This window comes from Polyodon spathula, chromosome 26, assembly GCF_017654505.1.
Source record: "Polyodon spathula isolate WHYD16114869_AA chromosome 26, ASM1765450v1, whole genome shotgun sequence".
NCBI lineage: Eukaryota > Metazoa > Chordata > Actinopteri > Acipenseriformes > Polyodontidae > Polyodon > Polyodon spathula.
Genome location: NC_054559.1, coordinates 13909684 through 13934646, shown reverse-complemented (window position 1 = coordinate 13934646; position 24963 = coordinate 13909684). Strand labels below are relative to the sequence as shown.

Here is a 24963-nt window from a genome sequence, read left to right as displayed (position 1 = left end):
GGGGCAGCTATTCTGCCCCCCTGCCCATGGCTTCCCTACAGTCAGCCTCTGCACTCTCTACTCTCCCCTATTCTTGAAACCTGCTTCCCATTGTCACTCTGTGTGCCAAACCGGTATGCTCCTACTTTACCTTGTATCATAAGAGGTTATAAAATACATGAAAAAGAGGATTGCTTTTTTAACCAAATTGAGTATTTGCTATACTGATGACATTAAAGGACACGAATCAGTAACAGTGATCATTTCAACGTTACAACCTTTTAAAAAGGAAACTTAAAAAAAAAAAAAAAAAACTTTTTGAGCACCGCTTGTAGTTAGACAGGGTTTTTAATCTAAAGTGAACATTAATTATTGGATTTTATTCAGACTGCTGCCTGAGAGAAAGTCCAATTCAACATTAAATGAACTGTATATATTACCGGTAAGTAATAGGCAGCTCCCTGGGTAATCAGATTCCAGACTGCATAATGACGTCTCGTTTTCCAATGTTTTCTTTGATAAACTGCTAAGTTTGTGACAGCAGAAAAGCTACGTGTTGCTGGAAAGCATAGACAATGCACATTGAAATGGTTGCATGTCAGGGTCGGATTGAGCAAAATGTCAAACGTTCATAACAGGCTGATTAAATATTCATGAATGAGTTTTGCTTATTAAAATGTGGGGTGTCAGTCATTCCAACTCACAGTCGCTTCTTAGCCATTTGAAAAAATACCAGCATTTTATAGAACACACTTTTGTGCCAGTTGTATAACTGATTATTAGTTATATAACTGATTATTATTATTTAGTCATTTATCCAAAGCGACTTACAGAAATTATAGGATGAACTATGCATCAACATCTTCTGCTGCAGAGTCACTTACAATAAGACCTTGGTTTTACGTCTCATCTGAAGGAAGAGGTAAAGTGACATGCTCAGGGTCACCCACAGTGAGTCAGTGGCTGAGCTGGAATTTGAACTGGTAGCAAGCCCTTTTCTTTAACTACTGGACCACCAAGCCTACCTTACTGCACAGTGTTATATAATTGATGTTCTGTAATATATTAAAAATGAATCTGTGGCAAATCACTCACAATGGGCAAGACAACAAATCTAACAGAAGTCACGGCTACCTTAAAAAAATTACATTTCCTAAAGATTTGAGGATGTCCTCTATGGATAACCGGTAGTTTTGCAGCACAAAAGAGCTGCAGACCACTATCAAATTATATTTTCTATGCAGGGCTGCTGTTACTACCAACTGACATGAAAAATGAGGCATTGGCCAAAAAAGCCAGCCATGAGCCGTGAGCTTTACAGATATCTTTTCAGACCAGACTAGCCTTGCCTTCATAGAGGGTCCCAGGTTTCCTTAAACTTCCGTTGAGGTGACAATCATCGAGGAATGGTCATTATGAGGGAGCCAATCACATAAGCTGCTGTGCATCAACAAAAGTCTGAGTTCCTACCAGCACTCAGCTCGCCCCGCCACTCCTCCTCCTCACATTCCCCCCACCCCCTTCTTAGCAGGCACCGCTGTCGCTAACAGCAGCCTGGCTCCCTCTCTCTTAATGAATATCTCTCGAGTACAGAGCTGGAGGCAGCAGGTGCTTTAGTAAAGGATGCTCTGAAGAGGACGGCTGCCTGTTGGATAGAGAGTCGCAGAGCAGGGAGGGAAACAGACTGAGAAAGAAAGAGGGAGAGAGAGCCTACTTTTGGTCTCTCACACACGCATGCACACACACACACACACACTACATGTATATTGAGTATCTTTATCTCATAAACTCATCCCCTCTCATCTCAGTCTCTCTCCATCTCACATACTCCCATACTTATCAGCTGTCTATCACACTCCCTGTCTCGCTCACACCACTCGCAAATTCACACACGCACTCACTTTCTCCATCTGTTACACAGGCACATGCTTGGTCCACATTACACGTACAACCAAACTCATACACGCCTGTGTCACACACACACACACACACACACACACACACACACACACACACACACACACACTGTGGCTTCAGCTATTTCCTAAGCACTAGCGTCTCTCACATCCACAGCTGTGGATAGAAGATTTCAACCCGAAAAGAAGCTAGCTAAAAGGGAAGAGACCAAAAAGCAAGTCGATGGAGCACAGTCACATCTTCGACAGTGTCTTTGACAACAGCACAGAGCTGTCCCGCGATTGTGCTCTGGGTCTCCTGCCTGTCATCTACTACAGTGCTCTACTTTGCCTTGGACTGCCAGGTAAGATTCCTTGCCAACTCTGGGCTCAGGTGTTGGGAGAAGAAGTGGCACAACCTTATAGCCTTTTAATAACTTAAATCTTGTATTAATTGTAATAAATGAATACAATTTGATGCAAAAAGTTAGTAAATATATATTAAGCTATTTATAAACTAACAAAAAATGTATACTGAAAAAAATATCCTTTTAATGACACGATTGACTTTTGAATGCTGAAGAAGGGATCTGATTTCTGCTGAACAGTTTTAATTTGCCTTTTTTTTATAAGCAGCAAATTATGTATATATATATATATATATATATTATATATATATTATATATATATATTATATATATATATATTTTACGAATATAAAGCAAAACTAGCAGCATTTAATTAGTAAGCTAGTTGTTAAAAAAAAAAAAGGTTTGCCTTAAATGAACTACTCTGTGTGTGTCTGGCTTTCAAGCCTTTTACTATTTCTAAATGTAGATTACAGGGTGTGGAGTAGGAGGTACATTCTTGAAGCATATTGAATAGATCTCTGTGACCTCTTGATACACACATTTCTTGTGATTTAAGGTTAGGATTAAGGTTTATGTGTACATACTGTACTATCTGAAGCACAACATTCCCAGTACATACTAGTAATCCTATGCATTTCCATGGTACCCTATCAGTATATGTGCTAATCTGTTAGCAACGCTGAGCAACGTTTGTCCCTAATCTATTGTGTTGCCTTTGGTGGCAATGCTGTGGTTTGCTATTGCTTCTGCTAACTTTTTGGGGTAATACATTGCTATTATAATACTATTCAAACCCAGCAATTGAAAGGAATTATCTCCTGCTGTCTAACTTGGACAGAGCAACACATTAGACAAAAACTGGAGGAGAGGCAACTTCAATTGAGATAGTCATCATCCTTGAATTCAGGAACCTGATAAAGTTAATCTCAGTTCATTTCCAATTGCTACCTGCATTTCTCTGTCCAGTGATTAGATGGCATTCTAAATTAAATACAAGTGGGCTTTTCTGCAGCAACAAGGAGAAAACGTAAGATTCAGCCTGCGCTGCAAGTGATTGGAGTATAAGCAAGGATAGCCTTGGTTATCTTGTTACTGACGTGCAGAGTACAGTATTCAGCAGTGCGGAAAGAATCTTAATGAACACACACACTGTTCTACTGTAGACAGAGAGAGAGAGAGAGAGAGAGAGAGAGAGAGAGAGAGAGAGAGAGAGAGAGATTTATTTCAAGTTTACATTTGGGGAAAAAAAACTAAAAAAACATGAAGGTAGAATTGAGGGGTCAGACCCGAACAGAATGCAATTTACATGTTCTGGCATTTTTCATCTGCATTAAATGTCAAAGCACTTCACAAACAATCATTGAGCAACCACTGGAGTGCAGTTACCTGCGGTGTCTCTGAACCTCCCAGTTTGGAAGCAGTAAACTTTTTTTTTTTTAAGATTTCAGAATACTGTGGATCCGGGGGGCTCGGAGGCAGTGTGAGCTAATGGTGGAGAGGAGAGGGAGGTTGATGTCATTTTTAGAGCTGACCTAGTTTTTAGAGCTGAAGGACTTAGAGGCAGTTGGTTAAGCTAGAATGGAGATTTTCTCCATGCTGTTTGGCCTAGTGGTTAGAGCCTATGGAGATTAGAAGAGATGCAATGTGGCTTAACGGTTATAGTGGAGAGACAGAGAGAGAGAGAGGCTGTGTGACCCAGGGGTTAGAACTGAAGGACTAAGAGAGTGTGGTCTAGTGATTGGGGTGGGAGGCAAGTTGATTTCAGGGTCGAGGCAGAACACGGAGGAACATTCTCTCCATAATGACCCTAGTACCTGACAAAGTTCCCCAGACGTGGAATCAATGTAATTAATTCTGCTTAATAATATTCATTTTAAATGAGCAAATAGTATGTACCATATATAAAGGGTGATTGTGTTAGAACAACTTGCCCAATTTCTATGGATGTGTGGGGGTCCCCTTATAAGGGTGCCTGATGTCAAGGGGGACCCTGAGCCAGGGAAGTTTGAAAATCTCTTGACCTAGTATGTAGATCTCTGAGTCACTAGCAAGATCGCCTTTATCACAGAATATTAGCAAACTCCCTCTAGCCTTTCCAAAAAATAGGACAACGGCAGAGAAACTAAAGCATCACACAGACACTTAAACCATGCAGCTGGTACAGAAAGCTGCCAGTACCAGATGACGGTGCTAGGATGTGATCCCTGCTATTCCCATTTCAGAATGCTTAAATCTTTAGAACACCAGGGTGGGCAGCTATATCACATCCCTGGCAGAAGGGCTGCAGGTGGAACTCGAGTTCTTTTCAGCTCAAAATGCTGCATTTCCACAAGGCATGGAACTATTGCTGTCTTAAAAGCTAGTACTGCCTTTACAGAAAAGTAAAACAAATTACCTTTTGAATAACATTATACAACCAGTGTATTAACGTAATACCTTGGAGGTAAGCTCTTCGGCTAATTCTTTTATTTCTCCAATCAGCTAATATGTTTACCTGAAATGTTTGTCACTAAACTTAACTTAGAGATTTAACTGATATAAAACTATGTTCTTTTTTTTCATGGATTATTAGCATGGTCAGACCTGATGTGTCCATCTTACCATTGGAAAACCATTATCAGACCATGCTTGTTATATGGCACCACTTCCAAACCATGTTACATATACAGCTTATTGTTGTACCATGACTAACCATGAAACAGTCAAGGTCAGCAATGGAACTAGAGTTTCCGGATTGTTAGGGTAGTTTCACCTATGAGTTTTAAGTGAGCTATTGTAATAAACAGCCCTTTGAATTGTCGTACTAGTTTATCCATGGGAAAAGCTCTCAAAAGTCAAAGACTAAGACACTGCAAACAAAAAAATTAGCTGGATCTATGAGATGAGGAAAAACATGCTCCTCGATTTAACTTTCTAGCACTTCAAGTTGACATGGTTTGAGGGTTTCGATTTTTAAAAACTGATAGAATTGATCACAGAGTGAGTTCCATGCTTGCCACCATGTTTACATCATTTCAGCCTCAGTTATGCACACATTAGATTGCTTGCTGCCATGGCACATGAAATCGATTGGTTGAGTGGTCAATTTATTTCTGATATAGAGAGCATGTGAGAGGTAATTTTTGGCAGTAGCTTACCATGATAAACTATTCCAGGGGTAAGCGATGCAGTTTTGAAAGGTTCCTGCTGATTTGAGGTCAGGTTGAGAAATCGCTGTGTTCCCGTGGTCTGCCTGCATTCACGACCCTGGTGACAGACTGGTCTGGGTGCCACTGCGCGGTTGATTGATGGGATTGGAAACACAAGGACACGTATCTCGCCGGCCATGACCGATGGCAGCGGAGCCTTCAGATTGCAGAATACCTGCCAGCTTTGTTTCTCACCTCCTTTATCCTCATATGCCGCATAAGCTGAATCTCCACTTCACACAGAGAGCACACCTGGGGCAGCTAATGCACAGTCAAAAGGATTAGACGTTTACTTTTTAAAATCTAATCTGTTGAAGCAATTTTGCTCCCCCTCACAGACTGTGTCCCTGAGTGAGTGAATGAGTGAGTGAGTGAGTGAGTGAGTGAGGGACACACAGACTGTACATCTCAGTGAATAATGCAGACTGGCTATATTGGCATGTCAGCATGCAGTCCTGTTTATAAAAATGGCATTAGCATAATCAGCAAGGAGTTTAAATTTCATTACCAGAGTGCAGATCTCAATCTATACCGACAGATGACTGACACCGCCTCGGGAAACAAATTTCATAAAATGAATTACAACAATTTTCGGAGCATAACTGCCTGAAAAAAAAAAAATCTCCGTAGAGTTTTTGCATGATGCTTGTTACCATCAAAATATGCTGAAAGTTTAATTTGTTTTGGGTTTTTTTGTTACTTTCCGTGATAATCATTTATATTAAGCACCAAGTTTTAAAATCAAGAGATGGCTTTTTGTTTTTGATCGGATTACACTAACTGCATCAATGTCTACATTTACAACGACTGCTGGCACCCAAAATGAAATGTTCTTTTTTTTTTACAATTTTGATGACATCGTACCATCATTGTACTGTACTTTTCTAGATTTTTGGTAATGTGTGTTCCAAGCTAGAACGGTCCAGCTGCAGCTGTTGTAAACCCGGATGGCTACTATTATTATAAGTAAAATGGGAACGTGTCTATAATATCATTCTAAAGTCATTGTAAACACTCATGTAATGCTCATTTAATTATTGGTGCGTTCTTATGATGTGTGATATTTGAAATATTAGCATAGCCACTAATTAATTACACCTACTGTCTATCTGTCTTATAATTCAATCTAATTTAGTACCATTGACAGGATGGAAATAAGGCTAATAATGCATTGCAGTTTGCTCTAGCCCTGGTTTCACAAAAATTGTTGTAAGAGACAACACTGTGGCTAACAAGCTCGTAGTAAAATCTGGAATGGGTGAAAGTGCTATTCAATTCCATCCCTGATAGATATAGCATTAGAATCATTAGCTAGAAACCTTAGTGGAACCATCAGCAGACCACGGCATTGCCAGCAATGGCAGCACAATGAATTTGGAAGAATAAGAACAAGTGATACTGTACCATGCAACCAATAGTACAGAACCATTGTAATGCCAATATGTTTTTCTTTACTAGATTTAACAATGCAGGCTTTTTTTATTCCTGAATTGGGATTTAACCAGGATTAGTACCCCTGCTATTCTTTGAAAGAGTGCCATTCTCCTGCACATAGAGTAGATAGGACCTCAATATCCAATTTGAAGGGTAGCACTTCCTCATCCCCTCCTATACTTACAACTTGCTGGAGTTCAGGCTGAGCCCACTTCCTGCAGCCCTGGATTTTCCTTGCATGTGTGTCTCTGTGTGACTGCATGAGTGATGGCATGAGTCAACCCAGGGGAGTGGTTTGGTTGTTTGAACACAAACAGCAGGTGCTACTTAATTTGTCCTTATAACTTCCACCAACTGACCCCCTGAGTAGACCCCAGAGACAAACTGTAAGAATAAATGCCACAGCAACAACTGAAACCATCAGGAATAATATATAGAGCAGAGCTGGCATTGTTTTTCACAAGAGGGGGTCAGCCCCTTCAGAGAATGTCAGCACATGAAAAGCTGGTTCTTACCTTTTGTCTGTTTTTGTAGACAGCCTATGTTTTGCATGTGTTTTGTTGTAGTCAAGAAGACAAATGTTTTGGCTATAAAACCTTACTCATAATGTGTGTTATGAATTCACAAAGACCATGAACGTTTTATGATGTGTTTTTTGACATGTGTTTCGTTATAAAACCTGTAGCATGGCCACGCTTTACAGCAGGTAATGGAGTTCTTTCTTGGCATGTCAAAACACACAATACTGTCTAGATATCAGCCTGACCTGGCCCAGCACACTTTATTTAACACAGCTTTCACTGCAAAAGTCTGACTCTGTGCTCTGTGCTGAAGCGAATCTAATCCCAGTACCCTAAAGACACCCCGGCAAGACCTGCCAGGGAAAATGATCTTGTGATGACAACACTAGGAAAGCAAGCATTGCAATCTCAGTGGCTTGATGGTGTGGTAGGCACTGAGGCACAGGCAATCACACAATAGTCCTGTACGATACAATGCATCTTTTATTTTGCAGAGTGCATTCAGAGTGAATGGAGGAACTCAAGGTGCAAGAATATAGTCAACAAAAACAAACAATGCAGGCAATTTCATCTAAACACCATTGCTATTTAAACCTGTGTGCCTCAAGGTAACTTCAACACTGTTTATTTAGTGCCATGTTCCTAACTGAAACTGTCTTAACGGTATTTAAATTATCTTTTTGAATTTTACAAGCGACCTGTGTATAACTTGCAACTTTTGTAATCTACCCTATTAAAACCCCCATAGTATATTATGTGACTGTGTGAATGATGGCACAATATACTATTACCCATGGCTACTGTGCACCTCTTACAGCATATAACATGCAACCCATATATCACACACTCCAAATATTTGTAATTTCTGCAAGTTATATTCAGAAAATGGTGGTATTATTCATATTAATTATAGTTATTATTTCACATGAACTGTGACAAATTACATGTTTTATCTAGTAGCTTTTATCTAGTACCAATAAATAGCTTATCGTGATGTGGAATGCTATAATGAAACAAGGAACCGTTCACCATGTATAAATGCAGGTGTCCTGCTTTTCCAACTTGAAAAACTGAGGTCAGTGACAGTCACCATCTTCCACATCTCAAATTATGCTTCATACTGAGTCTAAAGGAAAGTGTAATCAGGATCTGTGAATACTTGAAGATATTTCACAGCTTTGTTAGATGAACATTGTGAAAAGTAATTTTTCTGGGTAATAAGCTGTCTCCACACAAAGATTAATGGATATATAAGGAGAGTGAAAATTAAGGGGCTGGGTGCTAATATAGCTTGTGAGTTAGTCTGAAGCAAAGGCAGTCGTGTGCAAGTTTATTATCCAACTCAATAACTTTGGAAATTACCAGATAAAAAAAACTTGTCAGCAATTAAAAACAAAAGGCGATGTTGAAGGACATTCTGCAGCAACGCTCGCCTTTCAGGAGCAGCCTAATCAATCCCAATTATCTGAGCGCATCCGCAATAAAAGTACATCAATAACTCCTGGATACCAGACTAATGTCTTTACACAGTGAAAAAGTTTTCTTTCTAACATTTACATACATTGGCGTTAATAATATTTAGCAGATGAGGATACAATACAGCAGGCTGCAACCCAAGCAAACATGAAAACCGCTTACAAAATATATAGAGGATACTTCATAAACATCCCTGAAGTCCTGTAGTTATTCAGCAAATGAGGGGCTTGTTGTTATTTGGCCATCCTAATAAACTCAACTCTCCTGTAATGTTCATGGAGTATTGTGTTTATATAATATGCAGAAGAAAAAATACATTTCAATCTTTCTGTTCCTCTCTACAGCCAACATCCTAACAGTCATCATCCTCTCCCAGCTGGTGTCTCGGCGGCAGAAGTCCTCCTACAACTACCTGCTGGCCCTGGCGGCCGCGGACATCCTGGTGCTCTTCCTCATTGTCTTCGTCGACTTCCTCCTGGAGGACTTTGTGCTGAGACATCCCCTGCCGCCCACCCTGGATAAGGTCATGCAGATATTGGAGTTTTCCTCCATCCACACCTCCATCTGGATCACTGTTCCCCTCACAATCGACCGCTACATTGCCGTGTGCCATCCACTCAAATACCATACAGTCTCCTACCCGGCCCGTACGCGCAAGGTCATTGTCACTGTCTACTTCACCTGTCTGCTCACCAGTGTCCCTTACTTCTGGTGGCCGGACTTGTGGCAGGAGAAATACAACAGTACCTCTGTGCACCAGATCCTCGTGTGGGCTCACTGCGTGACTGTCTACCTGGTGCCCTGCTCCATCTTCTTCGTGCTGAACTCCATCATCATCCACAAGCTCCAGCGCCGCCGAAGCTGCTTCCGCCTGAGAGGGTACTCCACGGGCAAGACCACAGCCATTCTCCTCACCATCACTACTATCTTCGCCATCCTGTGGGCCCCCCGGGTGGTCATGATCCTCTATCACCTTTACGTGTCGCCCATCGGCAATCCCCGCCTGGTCCACCTGGTCACGGACGTGGCCAACATGCTGGCCCTACTCAACACCGGCATCAACTTCTTCCTATACTGCTTCATCAGCAAGCGTTTTCGCGGCATGGCGGCTGCCATGCTGAGGGCCTTCTTCCGTTGCCAGAAGCAGCCCAACCAGTTCTATACCAACCACAACTTCTCCATCACCAGCAGCCCCTGGATCTCCCCTGCTAACTCCCACTGCATCAAGATGCTGGTGTACCAGTACGATAAGAACGGCAAACCAGTGCGCATCTCCTCATGAAGAGAGGGGGCTCCCCCTGCACACTACCACAGACCTCCATGGATGATAGTGAATAGTTCCTTTAGTTTGTAAAGGCACAAGAGTCAACCCTGCCTTAGCCATCAGGAGTTGCTAGAGGCTGGTGATGTTTGATGTTTTACGTTGACGAAGAATAATGGAATATAATCTTACGGATCTAGATGTGACTATTTATTCTGGACAGCTTTACGTAAATTAGATTTCCATGATCTTTTGTCACAGTTAACAAAAAATCTAATCCTTTCCAACAAGAGCACAGGGCCTGTTTCAGTTCATCTAACACTTGTAAAACATCTCAATGAAACATTGTTGTGGGAGTTGTCTCGTCTTGCTCTCCCTAAAGATGTTTAGATGCCTAGTCATCACCAAGCCACGAAACAGTGAGACATCTCCTTCTTATGGTGCAAACTGGATTGTTCCTTTTATATGACGGGTTTTCTGTGCCAGATTTGTTCTTTGGGCATGTGGGGTTCCACCACACTGTGCTCCCAGTATCAGTTCAGTGAGATTCACGCCTCATTGAGGTGGATAATACAGTAGTTTATTCACAGAGACTCGGGCCAGGGAAACCTGGAGCTACATTACACTTTCAATAAAGAATTACATCCTTATAACAAATGCAAGGATACATTGAAAATCATTACCCACACCCTGAAGTTGGTTAAATTATTTATTACACATGCACATACTATATTTAATAGATGTTGTTTATTGAATTGACATAAACTTGATTATCTTCAAAATCACAGAAGTACATATTAAGCATGTGTAGAAAATATGGTAATTATGGTATGTAATCCATAGTAATTTACAACCACAGCAACCTTACTAAAACTATAAAAATAATGGCTGCCATTCATATTTGTGATTTTTATTCTAGTAATCTTTTGTCTGGGTCATTTTTGACTGGATCATTGACCAGAGTCTATGCTTAGTGAATTCTCTTTCATACGGACCTTGGTATTTACATACAGTTCATACACAGGTGTTTGTTTGATTTATTGCTGGGATCTAGAGTGCAGAAGAGCCCCAAAATACTGTATGGTGTATTAAGATTCATAATACAAATCCCAATTCATTTTAATGGATACAGAGACTGAGGAGGATATATTGTATTGTGCATTTCTTCATGCTAATAGCAATCCACAGTGTATTTATTTCTTTATTTTGTATTTAACCAGGAGGTTCAAGCTTTAAAACAAATATTTATTTTAATAAATATGAAAACATTATTATTATGTATTAAACCGATCGGAAGTTGTACGCGTGAGCCTTGGGGTCGTGTCTTCAAAGAGTTCACGCCAGTGTTTAATTAACTCCTATTTTTTTTCCCCGAGAAATGTAAATGACACAAATCTGATAAGCAAAGACCATGACCAGTAATATTTAAGCTGTTTGGTTCTAGTTTTTTTTAAATCTTCTTTGAAAAAAACAGGAGTTAAGTACGGAGGGGTAAAAACTTTCAAAATATAGCCATATGTGTGTGTTTTAATGTTGTTTTTAAAAATATATTTTTTTTTTATTAGGTTTTATTTTAGAATTTTAGACAGTAAGTATACAAAAGTAAACAGGAAGTAGCAGGAAGTTGCATTTGTTTATTTGGACTATGGATAAGTGGGATGGAATTGATTTGGTCTCAAACATTTAAGGCTTATAAAATGTGTCTAATTTCACAGGTAAGGACACACCCTCAGTATCAGCCTTCACTGGTTTCTAAAATCAACCTATGCAGTTCTTGCAGTTCCTGTGATAATAATAATTAGTACACAATAACGCATGATTGCGCTGGATCTCTGTTACTTTAAAGGAAAGGGTGTAGTGATGACTCCAGGGAAACATGGGATACGTAGTTCTTTTGTTCTGCTTACAGCTGGGGTGATTTGATAACTAAAACTTTCTTTTCAATAGCACTTGATTTCTCAAAGGATTCGAAATGCTCTGTACATTAAATGACAACACTGGGACATCACCAACAGACGCTAGAACCGTTTAACCTCATCAGTGCCACAGGCTGCTTTCTAATTGACTATTAATTACCAGCTCTCAGATAATAAGAATATAGAAGCAATACCTTTCGACTCGTCACTAGAGCTTCTAAACAGTTAAACTGTTTGCACTGTTAAAGGTGTTCTTGTTATTTTCCTAGTTTTTTGGGTTTTTTTAAGGTAAATTGCCAATATTTTGACATGTTTCAAAGAAAAACACTTTAGCAAACTTGTCTAATAGTAAAAAAAAAACAGTTTATCGAATACTAAAATAGTGAGTTATCAGTTGATCAATTACTCATCCTCATCTTCAAAATGTAATTCATGTATGGAAGATAGCATTCTCAACTGATTCGCACCTCAGACTTGTTTGTCTGTCATGCTACTTAGATTAGCACACAAATTCCATGCTTCATTAACATTCAAAGGAGGACCAGACCTCACCATGGCAACCGCAAACTAGTGTGGCTGACGAGCATCTACGTTGCCATAGAAACCGCTCCAAAGTCAAGGCGTGACAATAAGAAAGGATAGGGGCCTTTCTATAATGACTTCATCAGATAAAGTCTTTTTAGAAAATATTTTCCACACCGCTCCTGGTCCCCTACACACAACTTCATATCTGCACGTATGCAAACTCTCTGAACAATACCACTGTCAAGACCTGTCAATGACAATGAGAAGTCATTAACATCAGGCCCATAGAGAGTAAACACACACACACACACACACATAGTAGATCAACACATCTTCACATTTTATGACTGAGTGTTAAAGGTTATTTGAAGTGGCATATCTAGTTTGAATGTCAGACAGACAGAGTGACCATAGTTATTGCACAGACTGTCTGAATTGGGAACTTCAGTTAAGATGTTTTCAATAAAGTTTCAGTGTGTCAGTTTTATAAGTATGTATGGATCTCATTGCTTACGGCACTGCTTGGAGACAGGGCTGGATTTGTACTTGGTTAAATAGGCCATCTCAAGGGACATGGTGCAATATGAAGGTAAATGTCATTGAAGGAAAATGTAGAGCACATGTATTTAAAGAATGTGTGCCAGCAGCCTCAATCTGTGACCGTAATATATCAAATAAGTGATGTCTTATAACAGAATTGACAGGCTTACCACGGCTGCTGAATCTTAATTAGCATTATAGGAATGACTGTATTTATTTATTTAATTGCTTATTTAAAAGCATAACTGGTATAGATAAAGTTAACCCAAGACACTATTTCAAATTTAGCACAGACAGAAGAACAAGAGGACATAAATGGAAGCTGAGTAAAAGTACATTTAGAACAAAAGATAGGAAACACTTTTTAAAAAAGGAATGGAAAGTGAGTAGGATCGTGAATGGTGAGACTGGTGTGCTAACAAAGGATGATCCTTGATGGGCCGAATGGCCCTTTCTCATTCCCAAACTAATGTTCTGATGTAATTACACTGGTGCTAGTAACACTCACCCTCCAATTCTCTAATATTAGTATATTAGGTTTCTCTGGCCTGTAAGATAAACAAGATAAATTGTGAGAGACGGAAATAGACGATTCTACCTGTCGTATGATCTCGCTGAACGCTACGACTACTTCTTTAAAAACCTTCTTCAGATATGTCAATGTTTTTTTTTTTTTTTATTAAGTGCAATATAGATTTTGTGAAAGGGTTTAATAATTCCCTTTAATTGTTATAATGTATTGTCCTGATATGTGATATTTATAAAGCCTTAGTTTAGGGACCCGTTATAAGTGGGTATCCATAAACATGTTATTAATTAACATTATTAGATTATGCTGAAAAATAAAATAATACATAATGATAACACAAAATTAATATAAAAAGAATTGCTTTTATTAGACCTAATCTGCTTATCATATATACACCATATATATATATATATTATATATATATATCTATATATATAATATATATATATATAGATATATCATATATATATTGTGAATGTTTGCCTAGGAACTTTAATTTGTTAATACATATCTATGGGAATCTTAGAATTACTGTTACAATACTGTAACACTTGATATTATAGATATGGATTTGCCTTTTTTTCTTAGCCTGATCACTATAAAGTGTGAACAGTACCTCTTGGAGATTATCTTAGACTGTTCTGTCATTGTTTTTTATAGGCGCTGTACTTTATCTTAGGAGACCTGTAGGCTAAACACAGTTCCTACCTTTGTAACAATGTTTCAAGCCATCGCCATGTGAGGTTCCCATTGAAATACAACAGGACTGTTCTGGGAGTGCCATGAGGAGTGCCTGATAAACTGATTGGGATTGTATTGGTTGTGAAAAGTTGTGGGTTGACATTTTCAACAAAGTCCTTATTTTTATTTAAACTGTTATCATGATACTAAGTTGTGCAGTCTTGGATACGAAAGCACCTACTTAGTGAGCGCCAACTCATTAAAAAAAAAAAAAACAAACAAACATAAAAACAAATGCAGTGGTTGTTAATTGGTGTCCCTGGGGAAATGCTGTGTGAACCCAATAGTGGAAGCCCTCCTCTCCTCTCTACCACTTACTGTAGTCCAGGAGTCCGTTCATTGTCTGGTGTCTCCACCACCCAAGCTTCGCTTCTCTGCAGGTGTCTTCACAGCACAAGCCCCAGTTGACCAAATTACTTTCTAACGCTGCATTTAGATTTTCTTTAGAAGAAGAATTTTTTTGGTTTTATGATAGTTTCTTTCTTATTGTGTGCATACAAAGTCACACAAGATTTTTTGTTTTTGTTTTTTTTTAAAAACCTTACTAAAAGCTACATTTTATCTCACATCTAACCTAGTAAGGGCTTCTCTGAGCTTCGTAGGGCTTTACACTGGAAAGGAGCTCAGAATGAATGGAGATATTCAGAGAAATGGTATTCCAACTCTGTATGGCTCCTGGGACTGTTTATTTTTTAATGGAGAATAGCGTTCCTTATATAAAAATATAGATCCTTTAGCCAAAACAAATTGTTGTATAAATATTTCCTCAGAACAAAGAATGTTATGTTGATAGCACAGAACAACTATAAAAAAAAAAAAAAAAAAATTATTTATTCAAAAGACAATGGGTCCAGAGCTTTAATTCTTGAGCTTATTTCTTACAAATCATTATTAGCATGTATTTTTTTTTTTTTTTACGAACGTGAGCCAAAAAGAATAAAAACACAGACATTGAATTAAGAGGTTAAGAATTGCATGTTTTTCTCCTTTTACAAAAAAAGGTGCTAGGAACAATTTGAAGAAGCTGTTTTGATGAATTAAATAAGATTTCATATTCAGGATATGTTCATCTTTTGTTGTTGTTGTTGTTGTTGCTGTTTTATTTTTAATATGGTTTTAAAGTTTCACGAATACTGAACTTAATTGAATTCATAAAAAGAAAAGATTAAAACAATTAAAAAAAAAAACAAATTCTAATGAAAGCTTGCTGAATATAGTTCAACAATTCATATATAAGCAAAAAATGTGTGTATGTATATATATATAATATATATATATATATATATATATATATATATATATAGGAAGGCCGACAGATACATCTGTAAGAAACAACATAACGACCTACAAAATGTTTTCAAAGATGAACCATTGAAATCGACACAGTTAGAGTTTAAACATTATGTTTCCCGTAAATTTTCAAAATAGTGTCTGAAGAATCTTTATTACATTCCTTGTCAGATGGCATTTCTGGATTTGTCTTAGAATCAAAAGGAATTTTGCAAGCCTTTATTTAGCAACCTTAGTTGCTAACCTTCAGAGTAGTGAAACAAGTTTGAGGTTGCTAAGCAGGTTTTATGGTATTTTTAAAATAAGGGTTTAAAAAATGTTGCCATTTTCTGCAGTAGACTTGTGACTATTATAAACTGTTGACTGTTTTCTAAAATAAGATCTTTTTTAAGTCTCATGACTGTGCCTGCTGGCTTAGTGTCAGGTTGTTGACACTACCCCTTTTCTCTTTTAATTAATGCTAAATTCTAACATTCTTCATGTGAACACTCTAAAAATATTACAAAACGTTGTATTTCTATAGCTAGGTAATTTAAGGTCTTTTAAAAACAAACTTAGTAACATTTAAGGTGTAAAAATAGAAGTTAATTAAATGCCAAAAAAGAATCGCCTCTTAATTACACAGTAAAAACATAGTGACGGTTGTGAAGTTGCAACTGTGTTACATGTTTAATTGCAAAGTTAAAATGATAGGCTAGACAATATATAATGGATATTGTGTATTTTTACAATGCAATTACTACGTAACTACATGTGTAATTACAGTTTTATTAGGCATTCAAGCCAATATTTTCGACTATGGGAATATTGCAGGCAAATTGAAAAAAATCAATAGTGAATTTATGACATCGGCCATTTGTAAAATCTGTCCCACAATGTTTTATTACCAATCTTTTTTTTTTTCTGCTTCAACAACACAATGCAAGAAATAGACTTGATTTCAACGCAGAGCGTTTAGACTCTTAGTGTGCCAATGGCTAATTAGTGGAAATTTAATTAGGGATTTCTTGTGAAGTTCCAGCAGTACACTTGTTGGCCCTCGTGTGGCCCTGGGGATCTTCAAACACAGTTTAGAACAACAACAATGCATGCACTTTATTTCTTTGGTGCCTCTGAAATACCCAATTAAAACTGCACGCCTTCACTGTCTTTGCCGACAGGGAGTTGAAGCTACGGTTGATGCAAAAACTGAAACAGAAGGGTAAGAATGAGGGGTATCGAGGTAGAGAGCGAGAAAAGGAAATTCCTTTTAAAAGTTTACTGCAGTATAACAAGGCAAAAGCATTGCCAATGGTTAGCACACAAAGGCAGTTAAAGCATTGCAACAGCACATTGCCAGCAAAATTACAGTGCAAATCTACAATGGGGAACATCTCATCGAACTGACAATACATGAGCTACATGGCCCGCCGTGATTCCAGTTTGGCCTTGATAAACTTAAAGAGTGGACTGTGTGACTTAGCAAGAAAGATGAGGGTGCTTCTTTCTGGAGCAGAACCCTGCCCCCCCCCCCCCCCCCCCCCCCACTCCCGCCCCCCCCCCCCCCCCCACCCCCCCCCCCCCCCCCCCCCGCCCCACCACCCGGGGTGGGGGCCCCCCCCCCCCCCCCCCCCCCCCCCCCCCCCCCAGTTTGGCCTTGATAAACTTAAAGAGTGGACTGTGTGACTATGGTTTCACACCGCCCCCCCCCCCCCACCCCCACCCCCCACCCCCCCACACCACACTGAATCGTTCTTGGTGTTTAAAGGGGGTGGGGGGGGGGGGGGGGAGGAGCAGAACCCTGCCCCCCCCCCCCCCCCCCCCCCCCCATCCGCCCCCCAGACCACCTCTACTTTTGGTCAGCGTAATCGACCCCCGGAAAACCACATTAATCACTTTAGTGAGACCTGGTGTGCTGTCCCATGCTGCTCCCATGGCTACGTGACTCTGCAGCAATCACACTGACAGTTCCAATATGCACAGCCTGACAGTGCCACGCTGACAGGTACCGCTATTAGCAGGGGAACACAGAAGCCTCACCTTTCATCCTTATCAGACATCAGCCCCTGCTTCCTTTATCAGATCCTGGCTGGCAATGTTTCATAACAGCACCTGTCACCCTAAAAAAAAAAAAAAAAGGGTCCTCCCCCCCCCCCCCCTCCGGCCGCCCTGGGGAGGCTTCACGGGGGCCCACCGCAAAACCCCGGGTTGGGGGGGCGGGGCCCCCCCCCAAACCCACCCGCCCCGGGGGCGCCCAACCAAAACCCCCGCCCGGTCCCGGCCAAAACCCCCCCCCGAAAATGGCCCCACCGGCCCACCCCCCCCCCCCCCGGGGGGGGCCGCGCGGGCCCCCGGTGGGGCCCCACCCACCCCCCGGCGGCCAGGGGGGCGGGGAGGGGGGGGGGGCGGGTGGGGGGGGGGGGGGGCGGGGGGAGGCGGGGGGGCGGGGGGGTGGGGGGGGCCCGACCCCCCCGGGGGGGGGGGGGGGCCGGCGGGGGGGGGTGGGGACTGGCCCCCCCCCCTGACGATCAGAGACAATTAGTCTTGTATTCCCTTTTTTCATCTATTGCCTGCATCAATTTCCCCACAGTATCCCGTCCCCTGTACTTACACTCAGCATTGCAATTGTGATTGTACATATTACTTGAATTTACCTGACCCTGTCACTTCTAATGTATAGACAATACTCAAATTATTGAAAGTGCACAACAGTATAAGATGTATGGAATTATTTTATAAGGTAGAACCACAGTGCAGTTGTTCACAGCACTGTGCGGGGTAAAAAATAGCATTTCTCTTTGTTCCACCAGAACCTGACAACATAAATGACCACAAGAGCATTTTCTTCTGAAATCTACCCCCAACTGGAAACTATTTATCTGTTTCAATTCTTACTTCTGAGGACAGCATCAATCAAATGACTGATTCAGAAAGGTTTGTTGAATCACATCCCCCTCTGTCTCATCTTTCCCAAACAGCTGTATGTTTAACACAACACTGGAGGCAGAAGTGGGGGAGGGGCTATTTAATCTAATATATTAAGTTTCTTATTAGATCTCAGTATTAACACAGAGAGGAAGGTTCACAGATAAAGGATACTGTACTCTCACTACAGACGCCCATATGGAAAACACATGCAGGCCTCATCTATGTAGGGTTGGACAATTTATTAGATATTTATATTAGAACCTGTTTTTTTGAGTGCAAATGGGCTGTTTTTGTTTTAATTCCCTAACAAATTCTATAATATCTACAAATTTCTCTCTCCTGAGCCAGTTGTAGTCAGGACGGGCAAGGCAGCTGCTCTGGCATTCTTTAACAGTGGGCTGCTAATTGGTGCATTGGTTGACAGGTGTCTCTGTATCAAAGAGAAAATTACTGATGTTTTATAGGTAAGGCCCTGTAAAAATCACTGAAATTTTCTTTAAAATTCACAACAGTGTCAAGGGTAAAGTGTCGTAAAATAAAACTGTTTTGTAAAACATCAAATATAGAGATAGATGCACTGGCATCATCAAAATCAATGACAAAGTTATTCAAGAACTTTACAATAGCTTGTGAAACGGTGTTGTAATTAACAGCCTGTAGGTAAAGAGTATTTGCAAGGACACCTTTCAGTTCTAGTACTTCAGATGCATGTTCACCATTTAGATCTTGCAAAACAAATACAATGTGTAACCCACACTAATCCTGGGCATCAGTCGACTCGCCAGTGTGACCACTTAGAAGCAATCAGACTGTTTTACCAAGTCCATAATCTCCTGCTTGTGATACTCAACAACTTTAGAGAAGAAGTATTCATGTCTCAGTTGACGAAGGAATCACTCCACCATTTGCTACACTCAGTCTAAAGAATTGATGTAACTTTTGGTTGTCCAATTTTTCAAGAGGGATATATGCACAAACAAATGCCTCTGTCAGGTAAAAATTTAATGTCTTTCGTGCTTCATGGTTTTCAGTGAACTTTTGGACCATGGAAATCACTGTTTTTTATTTCTTTACAATTAAAGCAGACACAGTACTGCTCTGGACATCAGTCTTTCTCTTCCGGTGAATACTTGAATCTAAATGCATGTCATCAGACAATTCTCAGTAGCGATCTGCAGTAACATTGCAGGATGCACAGAAAAGCTTACCTCCATCGCTGTGTAAAACTCCTGCTGGATCCTGCTTTACGTGATCTGCTGCAAACACATTTTTAGCCTTTTTTAGAGACATCCATTTTCTTGTTTACAGTGTGTAGTATTTTAATTTCCCATCTAGATTGCACATAGTCACATGACAATCACTTCAAAGCACTTTTTCAAAGTCAGACCAATCAGTGGTGTGTTGACTGGTCAAAGTGGCCCTACACCCTATTGACAGTGTTATGGCAGGTGTTTTTTATTTGGTCATACTAAGTCATGACCATTCCACATGGGAATACAGGTTCATCATACAATCATATTACAAGCTTGTCCCCTGCTTTCAGGCATTTAAATGTCATGTAATAGATGTGTATGAACACCTCCCACAACCACTGCGACCTGCCAGGTGGCTGATTGCTGCTTTAATTGGTCATTTATTGACTTAAAGCTGTGAAGGAAAATTACGGGAATATGATCTTAGGTCTCTTGTTTAGTACCCAAAGAAGTCTGCAATAAAAAAAAAAATCAATAAAAACAGAATAATTTCAATAATAACTATATATTAATCAGTGGAAATATACTTTACATTTATAAAATATATCTCAAAATAAAGATCCATTCAATCCAACACAATGCAAGGTAGCAATATCTTATTATTCATTTAAACTGAAAGTCAGTCCAAACCAAATCCTACTGGGAAAATACTAAATCACCCACTTTCTGAAATGACAAAAAAAGCCAGATTTCAAGAAATACTGATTGTGCTCTGATGTTATAGTGCATGTGGGACATATTTTATAAGTGTTTACTCCTGTTTTTGAAAAGTAATATTGATAAATAAAATGATTGCTTCAGTTTCAAAGACTGGTAGGCAGAATAAGTTTTTTTTGAAGGGGGACGGATAAACATATAAACATAATCAAAATGTACTGAAAAAGGAGTGATGGACAGCAATTGCATTATTTGAATGAACAAACCAAAACTAAAATATTTTTTTAAAAGAGAGAAAACATCTGGTAACTGTACCAAACAACCATTATGATTGAAGGTATCTTATATAACTCTCTAATATAATTCAAGTACTTTTTCTGTTTTGTAATAAAGTGGATTTTCCCCTTTCAAAAAATGAATTGAAGACTTCAGTTATTCCAAATTCAAGCTGTACAGCAGACCGCTCCCCCTAGAAAAAGATTATGTGAGCAAACATGACATTCTGTACTGACTGACATACAGTATACAGTCAGACACCAACTCAAGGGGCTGTCTAAGTTATATTTATAGATAATAGGTCTTTAATTACAGGTTATTTAACATGGGAAATATATCATTATGGAGTTTCATGGTCACTGTAATGTAGGAAGTCCTTTGATGCAACTGGTCTCATAGCAGTAGCCTGACTAATGGGGTGTCAACTGATTTTCTGGATCAAAAATGAAGACTACTAGCTTATGTCTGCTTTAAAAAGCATGACTGCCAGTTATATATCTTTGCAGCCTGCAAAACCCAAACATCTTAATAAAAAATAAAAAAAGGGGATCTGGTTTACTGACACGACAAACTGTATTTCCATTACATGCTTATAAAGTTGCCTTGAACATCTTGCAGGTTCCTCTACAGATATTGCACTGAACCTTTCAAAAATACATGAGAGGGTAATCTATGGGAGAAGATAGTAATTCATATTGATTATAAAAGGGAGCTTAACTGAAGCTTGAAATTGCTTGCTGCACCCCTCCATGGTCATGACTGACTCCTCAGCCCCCCAGCAGCTCACAAGCCAGTCCATTCTGCACATAGATTCTTTCACAGGGATGTCTGACCTTTGAAAAGGCCCTGAATCAGATCCAATATAGTGCTGTACTCACCAAACCTCATAACCACACAGCTACGAAGCAACAGCCTGTGCAGCTGTGACTGGCAACTAGCGACATAACAGACAGAACAGAACAATGGGTGAACTTCTTACTGAGGACCAGGTTGCCACAGTGCATCAGATCCCTCCACAGGTCCCTCTGCTGGTAATGAAAGTCAATGTCTCTCACAGAGCAGGGACCATTTTGTTTCCAATTTAAACATTTTCTCCTGCCTTTAGGCATCCTGCAGATTTGAGATACACATTGAAAAGGATGCACACTGGAGTCTCCCTCAATCATTTTCAGTTTGATATTAAAGTCAGTTTGCCTTCCCCTGCTGTGCATGATTTTTCATGAAAAAAAATAACATTATTTACATTCAGTTTGTTTCACATGCCTTTAACCAGGTACTGTTGCCTTCAGGGACACAAGCATTCTTGCCCTTTAAAACTTTTGCCACGTTAGCATTCTAGAAGCCATGTGGTTAGCATAATTTCTAGAAAAATTCTCTTCAAAAGGTTTTGTATCTGTGTATGTCTGAATGCCTGCCAGGCGACTGCTCCCTGTCTCTTTAGACATGTCAATACAAGTACCACCAGTGGAGTTTGGGAGAAAGAGAGCAACAGGCCCCTGAGATACCAGCGGGGGTGCTGTAACATTTCCACAGTGTGGATCCACTGCAGACAGAAATATCTGGAGAAATGCAAGGAAAAAGAAATGCCAAGAATTATAATCGTTTAACTGATAGCTAAAAAATTAGGGACATATATATTGCTATACCACTTCCTTATCTTCTACCCCTTTTCTGCAGCATTGGTTATGTTACAAGTACCTAATGGTGACCCTTGCTCTTTACACTCTTAAGCTAATGTTGCATGAGTTCTACCACTGCCCCTTTGAATAGTATCACTGCATTGCCAATAAACAGCATTTGATAAGAGGCAGGTATGCACTGCAGCACATTGGAATGGACCCTTTAAGAACCTAACCCAGTCTAACAATAGTCATTTACCAAGGCAATGAAAGGTTCCAATCACTTTGATAGGCATGTGGTGTGACAAGAGCACAGGTGCTTCTGGGAGCTGGCAGCAAAGCCTCTGAGGGGATTAATAATTCTTAGCGCCAGCAGCATGAAACCATTAATATTCCATGAGAATACATGAATAAATTCAAACAGTATTATACTTTTCTTTCTAGATATCCATCTTACTGTCTCCTGTTTAATGACCAACCAATTCTAATTTGCTAATTTCACCTGAGGACATGTGTAGGAATCACAGAGAAGACTGGGAGGCAGACAGGCAGGCAGGAAGGCAGGCTGGTCTGGTGTTGAGAGCCCCTGAGACTTTAATAATTGTGTCAGCGATTTCTCAAGATAATTAATCATTAGACTGCAATAAAAACAAGAACAAATAAAAAACAGATAACTGTTTAAAATGTAATCTTGGACTTTGGGTACATGAGGCCCTAATGTTTAGGGCTAAGGGAGTAGGAGCCAGGCAGCCTATTAAAGGGTTTGGCAGAAAAAATACATTGAAAACACCATCAAGAGTATGAGGCCATCAAAGATACTGAATCAAAACCAACAACAGTACTGTATTTCAGATCTTCTGTAAGGATATGATACCATGATTACCACCTGCCAGACTACATAGACAAAAGCTTGTACTACATATTGCACGTATTAATAAGCAGGATTTTACTACAAGAAAGACCAGTTTTTCTCTGCTAATGTCCCTGGATTTAAGTCGTTTTGTGGATTTTGTGGACATCTTGTGGATGTTCAGTGCAATTACATGGAAATGCACCCATTATTTTACTATTTAGATTCCCTGCTGACCCTGAACTACATTCAATAAACATTTCCAAGTTGTGGTGTACAAGCCCCTACACCTAAGTGAAGGTATCAAATATATTCAGCAAGGGATACAAAGTGAATCATGTTTGTGCACCTTCATTTTTAAGCAGTTATTTTTGTATTGATTCAAAAGCAAATAATGCTTTTAGCGTATTGTGTATATGCATTTCAGGCTCTTAATTATATTGCACTCACAGTAAGCAGCTTAAACTTGCACACACAGTTTGTTTTGGGCACTTTGTTTAGTTAAAGGCTGTAGTCGAGCACATTTCAAAACCCTCAATAAAAAAGTGTAAATCATTTCAAAGTTACTGCACTGCCTGGCCACTTTAGCAGGACCCTATCAAAACTGAGACACCGTTTGCCCTGATCACAGTGCAGCACAGACCCCACAAGGTGTTGGAAGGTGTCTCAATAGATATGAATCAATTCAGTCACTAATATGGGTATTACAGACTTGACAAGCCTCTCTCTTTGTTTTGCTGTTGCTGATACAGACTGAAGAACAATTAATCTCTGAGAAGGCATTTGACATGAAGGTGAGAGTTTCCTGCTTAGTCCAATGTCGTCTTGAGTTTTGCTGATGGTAGCAAGGATTTTCTTGTCAGTTCAAATGGTCATATTTGCCAGTGTATGTAGAGTTCCTGGCCTGGAACTTCAGCTTTACAACCTGGACCACTGTTTGTTTGCTCTCTTCCTTGGACAACAGAAGGTCTTGTAAATCTCATTAAAGACCATCAGTGTGTTGCCTGGTTCACATAGTGACATTTAAGGTTGGAGAAAAATAATGTTAAAGTACCTGCTTATTCAAAGGTACATCAGCAGTGTCCCCCACCTGGGCTTGAACCCACAACCCTCCAGTCAAGAGTCTAGAGCCCAGAGCCCTAACCACTACTCCACACTGCAATGAAACACATCTGCTGTAAATCAAATGAATGAAAATGCACTTTATCCCAGTTGAACCCAGGAAGTCATCTGATCACATCACACAATGATTCCAGTTATCTCATTGTTGCGTTAAATGACTGCAGAAACGGATAAGTTTACTGTCGAGATATCACTGCATCAAATCTTCATTTTCATGAATGCCAGTGCCAGCCTAATATAAAGCATGTGTTTAATTTGTCCTCCCATTCAGATATCACTGCTCAACGAACCACTAATATAAGAGAATAACGCCAACACTAAAATGCCAGGAATATTTCAGCTTTTACAAACGAATGCAACTAATATTATTGTATTAACACAAAGGACAGGTTTATCAAATGGAAATTTCAGAGGGTGTAATTCTGGGTTTCTTCCATTTGAGGGTGCTGCTGTTTGGGAAATGAAAAAAGCCTGATCTGAAGAACTGTTTCTATGCTTGACAGGTTGAAATCTGCAATCCAGCTACTAGGCTGTCAGTTATTTTCCAAAACTGATTTTGTTTTAGACTCTAAAATGTAACCAAGTTATAAATCATTAAACAATGTAGCAATAT

General features: G+C 39.7%; 1 protein-coding gene and 1 long non-coding RNA gene across 2 annotated transcripts in view; one reads left to right on the top strand and one right to left on the bottom strand.

The window, feature by feature from the left end:
- The window catches only part of LOC121300734, a 50326-nt gene that overhangs the window by 10947 nt on the left and 14416 nt on the right, over nt 1–24963 (bottom strand). The window lies entirely within an intron of this gene.
- On the top strand, nt 2051–10152 carry gpr139 (G protein-coupled receptor 139). The gene is made up of 2 exons (XM_041229498.1): nt 2051–2239; nt 9209–10152. Exons 1-2 carry the CDS (start codon nt 2119–2121, stop codon nt 10144–10146), a joined length of 1059 nt encoding a protein of 352 aa, XP_041085432.1. The 5' UTR covers nt 2051–2118; the 3' UTR covers nt 10147–10152.